At 39.7% G+C, this 16,197-nt stretch overlaps 1 protein-coding gene and 1 long non-coding RNA gene across 3 annotated transcripts; both read left to right on the forward strand.

Moving 5' to 3' along the window:
- The first annotated feature begins 634 nt into the window (after nucleotides 1-634).
- On the forward strand, nucleotides 635-10,631 carry LOC131310284 (imidazoleglycerol-phosphate dehydratase, chloroplastic). Of its 2 annotated transcripts, none has more exons than XM_058337215.1 (9): nucleotides 635-941; nucleotides 2,220-2,344; nucleotides 2,756-2,860; nucleotides 8,382-8,474; nucleotides 8,902-8,976; nucleotides 9,206-9,268; nucleotides 9,488-9,597; nucleotides 10,048-10,115; nucleotides 10,198-10,631. In XM_058337215.1, the coding sequence occupies exons 1-8, from the start codon at nucleotides 698-700 to the stop codon at nucleotides 10,073-10,075; spliced, it is 843 nt and encodes a 280-aa protein (XP_058193198.1). In that variant the 5' UTR covers nucleotides 635-697; the 3' UTR covers nucleotides 10,076-10,115; nucleotides 10,198-10,631. The 2 variants fall into 2 exon arrangements, with proteins under 2 accessions (XP_058193198.1, XP_058193207.1); XM_058337224.1 differs by having other exon boundaries at nucleotides 10,261-10,631.
- A 1,431-nt stretch (nucleotides 10,632-12,062) lies between these two features.
- LOC131310298 (uncharacterized) lies at nucleotides 12,063-15,278 on the forward strand. Its single transcript, XR_009195170.1, has 2 exons — nucleotides 12,063-13,343; nucleotides 14,424-15,278. It is a non-coding gene; the product is annotated as an uncharacterized LOC131310298 (long non-coding RNA).
- The last annotated feature ends 919 nt before the right edge of the window (nucleotides 15,279-16,197 follow it).

The following is a 16,197-nucleotide window of genomic DNA, read 5'->3' on the forward strand; positions in this document are numbered from 1 at the left end:
TCATAAAAATTTGATCGGAAACTATGAGAATGAGATTATGGGTGTTTTTTTGGGTGTTTTTTTTTAGGGTGTCCCCCGAAACATGGGAGTCCTGAAAGTATGGCAGCACATTATTATAGATGTCCCTCCCAAAAGTCAAAATTATGAAAGTATGTCATCACATTCTCATTCCTCCTCAAGATTTCTACCATTCAAACTGAGCCTAAAGTTGATCGGGTACCGATTGATATGATTTCAAAATGCAGTAGGTCTCGAATAATCGTGTCGAAAGGGTTGCAATCCAGTGTTGAACTTTTTTTTAAACTAGATTAATGCATTTCTGAATCATATCAAATAAAATTTGATCAACCTAATTTTCAACGTGGCCGATGTTCTCGCCGAGCTATAAAACCTTACCGGTTCTGATCCATGTTTTTGGGCCCAATAAAAACCCACACAAGTGGCCCAAACTAGACCAGGAGGGAGAGCAAACTGGATGGGAGCTCAGTCCAACTAATGGGCCTGACACTCTTCTTCCGACCGGATCACTTGCACTCCTGTGATGGACTAAAAAGCCCAACAATTTGAAGCCCGATCTAGGGCATGTTAGGCTGGTCCAAATTTAAATAGCAATTTGCACATTCGCAGCAACCACCTCGGCCCTATCTTCAACGTCGCCAAAATTTCTCAGAAAAACCCAGAGCTTTCCAATACACAAATGGAGCTTTCGGTTTCTCCTCATCTTCTCACATCTCCTTGCACTCCTTCTTCTTCTTTGCTACTCAAAACTAGGGTTAGGGTTTCACAAACCACCCTCATCCCACCCCGCCTCCAGCTACCGCTCTGCTCAGCTCATCTCCGCCACATCCTTAATCCAATGGAAGCTCGTCCGTCAACAGTCACTCGCGCTTCTTTGGTCGAAGACAATGGCTCTCCGATAACGTCCTCAACACCCGACGCGGGTAAAGTTTCGCTTCCAATTTGATCCTAATTTTAGTCTCTGGTTGTATAGCTCGCTTCCAATTTGATCCTAATTTTAGTCTCTGGTTGTATAGCTTGGATTTCGAATGGAGCGATTTAATATTGGTATTTAACATAAATAGGGCTTGCTTTCTTAGTGCTATCAACTCGTTTGGGGCCGGTCCATGCGGGGTGCTATCTCGGCTTTAATTGGCCCCCACTTTTGGACGGTCGGATTGGACGGTCGGATTGGTCGCGTGATTAGTTAAGGTGCACGTAAGCTGAGTTATAAAAAAAAAGTGTCAAATTTAGATTTGGTAGCATACGAGTTTCGTTAGTGACTTTGAGAGCTTTTTCATGATGGATTTTAAATAGCAATTTAGTAGGAGTGACTTCATGTCTGCAATTGGTATTATATGGTGATACTATTACATTTTAGGCTCCGTTTGAGTAGCTATGGTTTCAAAAGGAGGAATTTGATAGTAGCATTCAACAAAAACAGCCCCAATTTAAATTTGGTAGTGTGCTTAAGAACTTTCTTTGAGAGCTTAGTCATGATGAAATTTGAATTAACAATTTTGTAGGAGTGACTTCATGTCAATGATTGTGGTTAGAGCATTTCCGGTCCTTATACTTTTACTCAAATTTGAATACAAACTTCATTTGTTATGAATCACTCCAATGGACAAACTCAAATCTCGGCACAAACTTGAGTAAAAGCCAAAAGCTACATTAATGACATGGTTGTAAATTTGAGAGGAGAAATAGCCTTGCAAAATTAGAATAAAAATACAAGTCTCCTTTGATTTGAGTTAAAGTTTTTGAGTAATACTTAGTTTGGTGTAGGTTTGAGTTAAGGAGTGGAGTGGGTTTTAAGGGGTTTTTACTCAAATTTTGAGTTTTGAGTTAAGAAGTTGGTAAGGGCTGGAGATGCTCTTATATAGTGATACTATTACATTTTGGTCTCCGTTCTATAGCCATGGGTTCCAAATGAAGGGTCTTGATTTTAGTATTCGACAAAAATATTTCGTCAAGATTTGGTTGTATACATAAGAATATACTTTGAGAGCTTAGTCACAATGAACTTGAAATACCAATTCAGTTGGAGTGACTTCATGAACTGATGAAAGGATTGTAGTTATATGCAGTTTATAACTAGACTACTATGTTTTTGTTGGAGTTGAACATCGGGTCCATGTGTTTGAAATCTACATCTATCCACACAGAGCCTTTGGGTTTTGTTTCTCTGTTCCTAGTTAATTTATTTATTTTTTGTGTAGGTGCTCGGATTGGAGAGGTGAAGAGGGTTACAAAAGAGACCAATGTGGCAGTGAGAATAAACTTGGATGGTTCGGGCATAGCTGATAGCAGCACTGGGATCCCTTTTCTTGACCACATGTTGGACGTTAGTATCTCTCATGAATGACTATTTTCAATTTCTATGGATATATCGGTTTTGATGGTATGTTTTTTTCCTGAGAGAGTTTTGAACTTTTGACTCTATTTTAGCAGCAGGATGCATTCTTTAGGCAATTTAAGTATAAGTTGCAGAAATTAATTTCCACAGGATAATTGAAGGATAATGCTCTGTTTGGTTGCTTAGAAAGTTTAGGAGGGAGCTAAGAGAAGATACATTTCCATTCAATGACGCCTTATTCAAAGATTTGGCCTAACATGTCTCTGACCCAGTCGTGTCCCAGTTGTCAAGGATTTAGGATGTGAAAATTTTATAACTGCTGAGGATGTACTTGGTGTTACAGTTGTCTACTGTGAGTTATATGTGATGATTTCTGTGTTTTCTTTTGGTTTATATCAGCAACTTGCTTCGCATGGGTTATTCGACGTTCATGCAAGGGCTACTGGTGACATTCATATCGATGACCATCACACAAATGAAGATGTCGCCCTTGCCATTGGAACGGTAATCTACTTCTGGGTATCTGTTCAATTGACTTCTCTATTCTCCATGAAAGTGACAGGATGTAACATAAAAGATGTACTGGGGAACATTGCATTTTCCATTTCTACTGATTTTTTTTCTAATTGGTAGCATGAAGACCAGTATTAGTGTTAAGTGACAGGACCACTACCAGCTCAACTAACTCAACTCCACCAACTAGTTCACCAACGAATTCAGAAGTTCCACCACTTGTTCCAGCTGGCAGTTAGTTAGTTAAATGGAAATTAAATTCACTTGTAATTCAGTTGTGATTCTTGGTTTTCATTTCATGTTCATTTCAACTGTCTCACTGTATAAATAGAAATAGCTTTCTTTGTAAAAGTATGTTTTTCAATGAAGATTGAGATCTTTTCTTCTCTGTTTATGAAAGTTGTCATGGTATCAGAGCCCTAAAGGCGCAAGCCCTAGCTTACGATCCAAACTCTTTCTCAACGATTCTCTGGTGCAGCTTCAATCTCTTCAATGGCGTCCTCTTCTGCATCATCGACTTCCGCATCTACATCTTCGATGTCTGCCATGTATTTGCCTAATTCTCTCACATTTCTGATTTCAAATTTTCAGTCCTTTGTTACGGTGAAGCTTGAGAATTCTAATTACTTTGCTTGGAAAACTCAAGTTGAGAATGCTTTGAAAGCAACAGATCTATTTGGTTATGTAGATGGTTCTATTACCGCTCCCTCTTCTCACATCGTTGATAGTTCTAGAATCAAAACCCTAAATCCTGACTTTGCTCAGTGGACTACTATCGATCGTATGCTTTTGTCTTGTCTCATCGCTACTCTCACTCCTCCAATTTTACCACATATTGTTGGTTCTGATCATACTTTTCAATTGTTAAACAAGCTAGAGGAGAAATTTAGTGTTTTATCTAGATCGCATGTACATGATCTGAGACGCAAGCTTTTTAATCTTCACAAAACTGGATCAGTGGATAGTTATCTTGATTCGGTTAAGGAAATTGTGCAAAAGCTAGCTGCTTCTGGTTCTAATGTTGATGATGAGGAGCTCATTTTTCATACCGTCAATGGTTTAAAGGAAGGTTGTTATTCATCCTTCAAACAAATGATCCGTACTCGCATTGAAGACCTGTCCTTTGGTACATTTAGTTCTATGCTCTTAGCTGAAGAATTGCATATCTCTCAAGATGACACAACCACATCTACCATTCTTGTTGCCCCACACCAGGCTTCCTCTATTTCTAACCCTAATACAAACTCTAGCTCATCCTCTGGGCTTTTACCTACTCCCCCATCTATTTCTATGCCCACACCACCTCCACCATTTCAGTTTCCCTTCCAAACTTCTTCTCCTCAAAACTATCTCCCTTCGTTTCAACCAAATTATTCCGGTCCACGGTTTCACTGGAACAATAACCACAGATTTCGTGGAACTCAGTTTGGTACTCAGTTTGGGAATCAGTCTGGTGCTAGTTGGAATGGCACACCTAGTCCTAGTTTCCAAGGCTCCTATGGTTTTCCAAGCAACTTCCACTACCAGTCTATACCAGGGGTTGGAGGAATGCCTGGTATTACTTGTCAAATCTGTGGAAAGCCAAATCATCAAGCATCTACCTGTCGTCATAGAGCTAATCTGGGCTATAGACCTTTTGGTCAGTTTGGGAGACATTCGTTTGGCCAATCTGCTGGTTTTCCTCATGCACCACAGTTTGGGCCTCAATCTGGATCTACCACTTCTCAAGCCTTCTATACCTTCTCAGATCCCATGGGCTATTATAACACTGGTTTTTCTGTTGATCAACCCTCATATGCTCTTCACATGCCTGATTATGATAATAGTGCTACAACATCCTCACAGCTCAATGGAGTACATGCTACTTCTCATGGAGGCACATCTTCTAGCTATGGTTCCACTGTCTCACCATGGTATTTTGACTCAGGTGCCACTTCTCATGTAACTCCTGATGCTTCCCAAATATCAGCACCCTCAGGAGTCACAAACACTACAAGTGTCACAGTTGGCAATGGACAAAACATTCCAGTGGCTCACTCAGGTAAAGGCATACTCTCTACTACTCCTTCTTGCACATTCACTTTATCCCATCTTCTTCATGTTCCTCTTATCTCTCACAATCTTCTCTCTGTTTATCAATTTGTTCATGATAATAATTGTTCCATTACTTTTGATTCTCGTGGTTATGTCATTCATGACAACACCACTCACCAGGTTCTACATCAGGGGACATGTCACAAAGGGCTTTACCCCCTGCTTCCTTCTTCTGACACAATTAAAGTTCTGCTGAGTCTTTCCTCTTCAGCTACTTTGTGGCATAGAAGACTTGGTCATCCTCATGCTGGTTTACTCCAACACCTGTCTAAAGCTTACCAACTCCCTATTGGTCCTGTTACTACTTTAGACTGCTACTCTTGTAATAAAGCAAAAAGTCACAAACTTCCTTTTTCTGTGTCCACCACTCACACCACAACACCTTTTGAACTCTTACACATGGATGTATGGGGACCATCCCCCCCATTCTGTCTTTTTCTGGCTATAAGTACTACCTTCTTATCGTAGATGATTTCACCAAGTACAGCTGGTTGTTTCCTTTACATGCTAAATCTGATGTCAATAAACATGTTCAGGCTTTTAAAGCTTTTGTCTCTACTCAGTTTTCATTATCTGTTAAAACTATTCGAACTGATAATGGTGGTGAATTTCTAAACAAGTTGATGACTACTTTCTTTTCTCTTTATGGTATTCTTCATGAAACCACTTGCCCTTATACTCCAGAACAGAATGGAGTAGCCGAGAGAAAGCATGGTCATCTCATTGAGACAGCCATCACTCTCCTGCAACAGGCCCAACTGCCTATCCAGTTCTGGTTAGAAGCTCTAACCACTGACTTGTATCTTATTAATCGATTACCTAACTCCTCTATTCATTTTCAAGTTCCATTTCATGTTCTTTACAAACACGCACCTGATTACTCTCTTCTCAAACCCTTTGGCTGTTGTTGCTTCCCTTGGCTTAGACCATATGCCTCCAACAAACTTGTCCCTAGGTCTACTCCTTGCATCTTCCTTGGTTATTGTTCCGCAACTAAGGGCTACAGGTGTCTTGACCCCACCTCTTCTAAAGTCTATATATCTAGACATGTTAAGTTCTTGGAACATGACTTTCCTTATCCTCAACTTCACTCTCTCCTTTCTCCTTCATCCTCTTCTGTTCCTTCCTCTTCTCCTCCTATGTTTAAAATTCCAGGTCCCCATTGTCCTCCTTTCTCTTTTTCCTTGCCTCAGTCTATTTCTCCTCCTAGTTTTTCCTCTCCTCCTACACCTGTTCTTCCTTCAGAAATACAGAGCTCAGGTGTGGCTATCTCTGCATCTTCTCCTCCCTCTATTTCTCCACCACCTCCTGCTCCTCACCATTCTATGACCACTAGGTCCAAAAATGGTATTTCTGTTCCTAAAATACCCTTTTCTTTGCTGGTTCAATCTCCCCCTCTTACTGAACCTTCTTACTTTAGAGAGGCCATGGCCTATCCTGAGTGGCAAAAAGCCATGTCCGAAGAGTACACTGCATTACTCCAACAGGGCACTTGGACCTTGGTCCCTCTGCCTCCTAATGCTCCTGTTATCGGATGTAAATGGATTTATAGAATCAAGAGGAATTCAGATGGTAGTGTAGCTCGGTACAAAGCCCGATTAGTTGCCCAGGGCTTTCAGCAGACAGAAGGTCTAGATTATACTGAAACTTTCAGTCCTGTTGTCAAGCAGCCCACAGTTAAGTTGGTTATCTCTCTTGCTCTTCATTTTGGTTGGGAAGTTAAGCAACTAGATGTTTCCAATGCATTCCTTCATGGCACAATTCAGGAAAATGTCTACCTCAAACAACCTCAGGGGTATGTCAGCACTCAATTTCCCTCCCATGTCTGCAAATTACATAAGGCTTTGTATGGACTGAAACAAGCCCCCAGGGCCTGGTATGAGATGCTGTCTCAAAGTCTTGTTCACAAAGGGTTTCACAATAGTCTAGCTGATTCCTCTCTATTCATCTATTCTAATCACCAAGATCTAGTTTATGTCTTGGTATATGTAGATGACATTCTCATCACTGGGAATAACACTACTCTAATTCAGAATATTATTGCTGGGCTCAGTTCTGATTTTGCTATTAAAGATTTGGGTTCCCTACATTATTTCTTGGGGATTGAAGTGGTTCCAGTCTCTGCTGGTCTTGTGCTATCTCAGACCAAATATGCTACTGATCTTCTTCAGAAAGCTGGTCTTCTTGACTGCAGGCCTTGTGCTTCTCCCTCCTCTCTAAAAGCTTCTCCCCATACAGCACCAGATTCTCCCTTTGCGAATCCAGAGTTCTTTCGAACCATTGTTGGCTCTCTCCAATATCTCACCCTTACCAGACCTGACCTCTCCTTTGCTGTCAATGCTGTTTGTCAGCATATGCATAACCCCATGGATAGCCATTTTACTGCAGTCAAACGTATCCTTAGATATGTCAAGGGGTCTCTTAATCACGGTCTTCTTTTTACCAAGAGTTCTCTGCATCTATCAGCCTTCACAGATGCCGATTGGGCAGGTGACTCTGTGGACAGACGCTCTACAGGAGGCTATTGTGTCTTTTTGGGGTCTAATCTTCTCTCTTGGTCTGCAAAAAAACAAGCTACTGTGGCTCGCTCCTCTACTGAAGCTGAATACAAGGCCTTGGCTAATACTACTGCAGAAGTTATATGGTTCAGTCAACTCTTGAAAGATTTGCATGTGTGTTCTCCTTCTCCACCTGTTGTGTGGTGTGATAACATTTCCGCTATTGCCCTTGCTTCTAATCCTGTCTTCCATGCTCGCACCAAGCATGTTGAAGTGGACTTTCATTTCATCAGAGAAAAAGTGTTGCGCAAACAGTTGGTTATCAGATTTGTTCCTTCTCATTTACAAACAGCAGATATCTTTACAAAGCCTCTCACTACTGGTCGTTTTCAATTTCTTAAGGAGAAACTGAGGCTGTCAGATCTTCCCTCCTCAGTTTGCAGGGGTGTGTTAAGTGACAGGACCACTACCAGCTCAACTAACTCAACTCCACCAACTAGTTCACCAACGAATTCAGAAGTTCCACCACTTGTTCCAGCTGGCAGTTAGTTAGTTAAATGGAAATTAAATTCACTTGTAATTCAGTTGTGATTCTTGGTTTTCATTTCATGTTCATTTCAACTGTCTCACTGTATAAATAGAAATAGCTTTCTTTGTAAAAGTATGTTTTTCAATGAAGATTGAGATCTTTTCTTCTCTGTTTATGAAAGTTGTCAATTAGAATATCTGTTAAGATATTTTTTTGGGTGTAGTTTTGAGGATTTCTTTGGGTTTCGGCTAATGACTTTGTTTCTGTTTCATGTCATTCATTCTGGTGATGCCTCATTTTTTTTAGCACCGAACTGTATGTGCATATGCTAAACACACTCATGCATGTATCTGAGTTTGAGTCGTAGAACTTAACTTTCTGGTTCATGCAGGCTTTGCTACACGGACTTGGTGATAGAAAAGGAATTAACCGGTTTGGTGATTTCTCAGCTCCACTTGATGAAGCACTAATTCATGTGTCACTGGTATGTTACCAGCACATATGGTTTTTATTGTGTGTTCCTATAATTGCTACGGGGTTAGTAGTCTAAAGACCAGCTGATACTATGTTCTCTTGGCCGCTACGTGCTTTAGTGCATGGTTGCATGGTAAATCACTTTGAGATAGCTAGGGATGGATGCTGAAACTTCTTTTTGGTCACATGTTTAAGTTTGACAGAAAAGCCTATTGTGGCTCCGTGTGTGGTGTTTGAACCAGGAAGTAACCCAGTATTTTGGGTTTGCAACTTAATCGCCAAAGGATTGGGAACAGTGTTTGTTTTTCTGTAAGAAATTTTGAACACAATATTTTTCCTTGAAAATTGTTGAAAAATGATGCGTATATCTGCTACTTTTTGATATTTTTCTTATTCAAACTTTGCCATTTCTTACGCGTTCTGTACTTCTGATCTAGGATTTATCTGGACGGCCACATTTAAGTTATGATTTATGCATACCTACTGAGAGAGTTGGAACATATGACACACAGGTAGCTTATCTCACTGTTTTTTTTATTTGTATGATGGAGGTTGCTTGAAATCCGGTTGTCATACTTGTTTATCTGCATAGTTCTGGCTATGATGACGTTATTTGACAAGTTTATCAGAGTCTAACACTGCTATTTTGATCTTGGCCTTTTTTATTGCTTTACACTGGTTCACTTTTGAGTATCTCTTCAACAAATTCGTTGATACATTTATGGGATTTGTTTTACACAGCTTGTGGAGCACTTTTTCCAGTCTTTGGTGAATACGTCTGGCATGACCCTTCACATCCGGCAGGTATGATGAATCCTCAAATTTCATAAAGCTCTTAAACAGAGCGTTCGGGAGAAAATTTCAACTTGCCCACAGTCCACACGTCTGTTATTCGTATCATCATAAAGCTCACAGAACTTTTATGGGTTACTTCCAATCTCACGTGATTATTTCAGCCTACTATTTGAGTTTTTTACGTCAGGAGGTGTGGTAAAGTAATATCTTCGCTTTTGTCAAAAACAGCTTGCTGGAAAAAATTCTCACCATATAATTGAGGCGACCTTTAAGGCTTTTGCAAGGGCTCTTCGACAAGCAACAGAATATGACCCACGTCGTCGTGGGACTGTGCCAAGGTTTGAGATTTTTTCTGTCTACAAGGATTGCATGAACAATTGAATTTCATTTTTGGTTTCTTCAAATGGGACTGTGTAGAGAATGTTCCATCGTCTATGTTAGAGTAATAGGCTTGCTATGAAGATGCTTTAAAGAAAAGGTTCAACAGCTTTAGTAAATGGTTTCACAGTTCACCCTATTTTCATAATTCTTGTATGAAAGAGATGCTCTTTGGTGTTTGTGTTCTATCTAAGTTTATTTTTTTTATGTTGAAAGTCACCGTATGCCTTGTTCTGGAAAATGGTTTTTGACATCAACCCTTTGAGTTACCATCGCTCACAGGTACCGTATTATGAAGGCTTAAGTGCTTAGTTATTTGCCTAATCACGAAAGCAGCCCATATTATTGGGGAAATTGAACCTATGGAACTAAATTTAAGACTGTTTTCGCCATTTTGTCACTGCATGCAGCTCAAAAGGGGTTTTGTCCCGCACTTGATGTCATCTTGATGCAAAAGTACGATGATTGTAATCATAAGGTAGCATGTGCAATCTCTCCTTTTTAATCTTCTAGTTATGCAACTTTGGGATTTCTCCTTGTGATTTTCTCATGTCGTGCAGCTATTTTCGTTGATTAAAGCAATACTGTTGCAATGAAGTGGATATTGACGCACTTTTGTGCAGTGAATCAGTGATAACTATTGCAATAAAGATAAACTGATGTAATTTGGAGCTACATCTGCTGGAAGTGGCAATGGATGTTCAAGATGTTGGAACTTAGAGCGCATTCAGAAGCTTGTGTAGTATATTGAAGGGCGCTTAGGAACCAAGAGGACTGAAACTGGATACCCATCTTACGTTGTTAAACATTGGAGCTTTTCATTTGTTCATAGCTTCTAGTTCAAACCTGCCATTTCTTAAGAAGCTCCTAGAGGAAAAACCAATGAGAGCAGGATTGCGAAAATGTTGTAACATCTCTTGAAGCTTATTTTTCTATTATTCTGGTTGTGCGCATTTAACACTCATCTAATACAAGTTTTTGCGGTGAAGATGAATCAAGATCTTACTCTGGTTGAAACACGTTTTGAATGCTTTCATGTGTCCCGTGCAAAAGTCTCATTTTCATAGTTTTCCACTGCATTCATTCAGAAAAGGCAATTTCCAAAATCTGTAACGGCTATAACTCAGCAATGTGATTTGCTAGGTAGTTTTATTAGTGTTGCCAGCTCAAATGCGGAGACTTTTCATACGTATAAAAATCAAAGTTGCGTTTTTGAAATTTTTGGGTTCTTCTAGTACTGTTGATATAGTTGAAGCGCAATCAAAATATGGTTTTTGGGGATGGAATTTGTGGCGTCAACCTATAAATGAATCCAATTTGTGCACAAACACACAAAAGAAATGGCGGTCTGAACTCTTCTGGGTATAGTATCATTATGGCCTTATTCTTGCAGGAATCAAGGCAAAATTCTTGTTTGGGCAAACTCTAAATATGACACATGAGTTGCAGTTTATCTGTTATGTTGCAGAAAAAAAGTCAAGGGAGGAATAGACACAGAAAATGACTGCAAATTAGTAGAAGTCAGGAAAATGGTTTTATACAAAAAAAAGCCATTCAGAAGTCATTCTGGGATGTAGTTATCAGAATCATGATATGCCGACTATACGGGCTTTGTTCTGAGCTCAAAACTCAAAAGTATGATTCGAACCGTTCGCTTTGTAGAGCTCAACGTGTATAAAAGTCCTTGTAAAAAAATAAGTTGGTCAGACATTATTAGCTTAGTAAAAGAAAAACCAAAATATTTGGCTGTGTAATTTTTGCATCCTATTTGCTGTTCATTTACTGCATAAAAACGTGGTTTTCTTACTCAATCAGCTGGAATTTTTGATCCGCTATTAAAAGCATGAGCTATATAAGGTGAACAGTTCAAATCATGTTTTGAGCTCCAGACGAGGCCCATAAGGCTGACACAACAACCTGCTTGGTGACTCACCAATAACATTGATTAGTAGATTGTCGAAAAGTTGATGTATCGAGTTGTATGCTACTGAATAATTCTGGAAAACGCATCAGATTGTCACTCAATGTATGTTTTTTGATCAAAGCAAAAACATAGCATATATAAGGCTCCGTGTATGTGTGTGAGAGAGAGAGACTAATTCTTCGTTTGGCTTGATTTTAACTCGGCTTTTGTTTTGCTTGATTTTTTACAGTCATTTTGATTGATGGGGTTAATTTGGTGTCTAATCCTTCGTTTGATTTTAACGGGAACGAAGGTCAATAATATATTGATATCGTCAAGTATGTATACATATATCTATGGATAGAGAGAGATGAGTTCTGACTTTGGGTTTTGTTTTTGGAAAATGATTTTGGCACTCCAACTTTTTATTATGGCACTCCAAAATTGTCTTCTAGTGTGTCTTGCTATGTATAATTTTTACACTAAAAAATAAATTTTGGAGTCATCATAAAAAAGTGGAATTTCAATAGACAATTGTGATTTTCAAGCATTTCAACTCTACATTTTTACTCAAATGACATGGTTGTAAATTTGAGAGGAGAAATAGCCTTGCAAATTCGAATAAAAGTACAAGTCTCCTTTGATTTGAGTAAAAGTCAGTATTCGGCAAAAATAGTTTCAGTCAAGATTTGGTTGTATACTTAAAGAATATACTTTGAGAGCTTAGTCACGATGAACTTGAAATGAGAACTATCAATTCAGTTGGAGTGACTTCATGAACTGATGAAAGGATTATATAATTATACACAATTTATAACTAGACTTCTATGTTTTTGTTGGAGTTGAACATCGGGTCCATATGTTTGAAATCTACATCTATCCACACGGAGCCTTTGGGTTTTGTTTCTGGATTCCCAGTTTATTGTTTTTTTCTATGTCGGTGCTCGGATTGGAGAGGTGAAGAGGGTTACAAAGAGATCACTGTGGCAGTGAGAACAGATTGAGAAGATTGAGAGAGTTTGATAGAGAACAAGATATGAGGAGAGAGTTGGGTGAACTTCTCATGAAGCAAGAAACATATTGGGGTCAATTTTTACCCAAAAACAATATTGGGATCAACGGTCAAAGCTGAACTGGTTAATGATGGGAGATCTTAACACCAGGTATGTCCATATGGTGGCTAGTGGCTACTCTAAGGTGTCGGATGAAGCGGATTGCCTTTTTTTGGTCAAGGAAAATGGGGAGTCTAGTTTTTGGCCACAGGAGATCTCTACTCACATTCTTGAACACTTCCGGGCCCTTTTCAGTGGTGTAGGGGTGGGGCAGAATGGGATTGTGCCGGATGGGGAGTGTGCTACTCATATTGATGTTCTTTCCATAATGGATTAGCATCTCACCGAAGATCAAAGTGCTTGCTTAGTCAACCTTTCACTGTTTCGGATGTTAAAATGGCTTTGGATCAAGTGGCGGGTTGGAAATCTCCGGGTCCTGATGGCATACCAACTGCATTTTACCAACAAGAGTGGTCGTGGTGGGGGAGGTGCTGACCTCTTCTGTATTATATTTTCCTTCAGACTTGATTTATGCTTAAGGAGGTAAATAGAACTTTGCTTAAGAAGATCAAAGTGCTTGCTTAATCAACCTTTTACTGTTTCGGATGTTAAAATGGCTTTGGATCAAGTGGCGGGTTGGAAATCTCCGGGTCCTGATGGCATACCAGCTGCATTTTACCAACAAGAGTGGTCGTGGTGCTGACCTCTTCTGTATTATATTTTCCTTCAGACTTGATTTATGCTTAAGGAGGTCAATAGAACTTTCATTGCCCTTATTCTCAAGAAGAAATCCCCACAATCTATTCATGATTTTCGACCCATTAGCTTATGAAATGTTTGCCTATAAGTTAGTTTCCAAAACTCTTGCCAATTGCTTGAGGTTGTGTCTGGGTACTTTCGATTGTGGAAAATATCTTATTGGTGCACAAAGTTCTTGATTTTTTCCCAAAAAGAAAAAAGAAGGCAAAAATTCTCCTCTAGCTCTGAAAATAGACATGAATAAAGCTTTGGATCGAGTCAATTGGGCTTTTCTTCGTCGGGTTCTTCAAGTTACGGGTTTTAGTTCAATGTGAGTCACTCTTATCATGGAATGTGTTGGCTTGGCTCTGTTTCGTTTTCAGCTTTACTCAAAATCAACCCACTGAGTTTTTCTCTCTGTCAAGGGGATCCGCTCTTCCCTTTTCTGTTTATTCTAGTTGCCCAAGCTCGCCTCTCATCTTTAGCGTCCACCTGTTTCACACCTTTTTATTTGCCGGTGATAGTTTATTTTTTCTTGAATTCAATGTGGAACATTTGTGGTGCTTCAAGTTGGTTTTGGACGCCTATTGCTTTCAGTCGGGACTAGGTATTACTTCCCAAAAGTCGGAAATTTTTGTTAGCCCAAATATGTCCTGTGTTGACAGAGCTTTGTTAAACTCAACTATTCAATATTCCTATTGTTCAATCCTCTGGTATCTTGGACAGATTTTTGAGTCGTCTACAAGGGTGGAAAACCCCGATGTTGGCATTTGGTTCACTTTGGGCATTACCAGCAGAGTCATCATTAATTAATTTAGGTGAATGGGCATTCCATTGGGAGGCCACATAATGATTATTCCGTTCTTTGCCAAAAACATTCCATCGATGAGAATCATCATTTTTCATTGTGGTATTTTTCCCAGGCAATTATTGGATTCTATTAGCTTGTTTCAAGGACTAAAACTATTTGGTTGCTTTAGTTATGTCTTTTGTTTCCTTACTCATAATTCTGAGCTCATTTTTATCAAGACTCAGGGAGCATATTCGGCAATCTTCAATTAGCATCATTTTTATGTTGAATTTATGTTAACAGGAGAGGAGGGTCCAGGAAGGTCAACAACATGGAAAACTGCTTTAGTGGGCACATCTTCGGAACAGTGAACATGCATGCACGATGGTGAAGCATTTGTTTAACTTGGTGGATCCTGATCATGAAGGTGATTAGAACTTTTAAAGACCAATGGATGCCTAAGATGCCTAATCCCTTTGTTGCTTCTTCGGGTGTTCCGTCTATATTTCAAGGTGATGTTTCAGTGTCTAGTCTTATTGATGCTGGAGCAAAATTGTGGAGAGTTCCTTTGGTAAGGGCTTCATTTTTTCCGGCTAATATTGTTCGCCACATGTTGGCCATCAACTTCCCTCGTAACAGGGATCAAAATCAGCTGGATGAAATAGTTTAGTGGCACTAGAAAGATTGTAAGGAGGACCAGTTTTTATTTCCCAAACCAAATAATGGATTTCGGTCAGATAATCATGGAAGGTGTCACAAAGGTGTTGTGATAACTGATGGAGCTTGGAATATAAAGGATATGCATTCTAGTATTGGATGGGTTCTAACAGAGGAGGAGGGGGAATTACTGGAGCAACAAGGCAGAAGTACCCTCGCTTCTTCAGCCTTTCACTCCGAATGTCTGGCTTGCTTGGATGCGATGATATGGTGTTTCGAGCACAATTTTTGTCATATCACAGTTGCTACGGATTGCAGTTCACTGCTGGATGGAAAGAAGGCTATGAAATGGCAAGAGGAACCGGTGATTCGTGAATTACATTGTTTGTGCGATGCTATTTCTTTTGTAAGGTTAATCGTGTTGTAGTGCAACAAGCTCATGTAATAGCGTAAGATATAAGAGCTCTATAATCTCTGCTGCAACTGTATCTGTTTAATTATATATGCATTGTCCGTTTCTCAAAGAAAAAAAAAACTCATAAAAAAGTTGGACTTAGGCCCCGTTCTGCAATCTGTCTAAATTAGCAAACATCCGTGGGATCTTCCCTCATGACTTGCAGTGGAGCTTTCACTACCTCTAGCTGATCTCAAGTAAAGCTTTTGGCAAACACTTTTTCTGGTATTCATTTTCTCTTTAGGGTCGAAAAACAGTTTTTCAGCCACAATGACACCTTCATCATCTTCATCATTTTTTGCCTTTCCCACGTCTCCGGCCCGAGCAAAAAAAGGCGTTCGAGCGCGGTTGAAGTTTGTAGTAGTGAATTGTGAAACTCTAGTGCATTGTTAAAGTATGTTGAGGGCAAAATGACTATTCTTGTTTGGGTCACTCAATGTGACACATGAGTTGCAGTTTATCTGATATCCAATCCACAATTTAATACTGAGAGATTGTTTGCTATTAACATAATCCTACAACGCAAAAGTTCATGACAAAGATGCTCTTTCACAGGGCCAGGGCAACAAAGTCAAGGCTCACAGTCACATGATCCAAAGATTGTTCTAGGATTCCCTTATCCTTTTGAAAAAAAGAAAAGAAAAGATTGTTCTACAATATTTTATCATTTCCTTCGATATCAAATAAGCATCACCAAAGCTTTTCGGCGGCAACGATGAAGACGTCGGAAGGCAGATTCGTTGGCGATTCTGCAGCGGAAGTACGATCCGGTGGCGATCTTCTGTCCACCCATCTCCATGAGCGGAGAACTGGCCAATTCAACATCGGCGCTGAGCAGCATCTATTGTATACAGTATGGTACAATGCACGTGCACCCTTGGCTATGTCTATCTCTACCTTTTTTTAAGTATCTGACTTACAACCACCTCCACCAAACCATGTGGTGGACAAGTGAAAATGGGCCAC

The sequence above is a fragment of the Rhododendron vialii genome, chromosome 2a, assembly GCF_030253575.1.
Source record: "Rhododendron vialii isolate Sample 1 chromosome 2a, ASM3025357v1".
Lineage (NCBI taxonomy): Eukaryota > Viridiplantae > Streptophyta > Magnoliopsida > Ericales > Ericaceae > Rhododendron > Rhododendron vialii.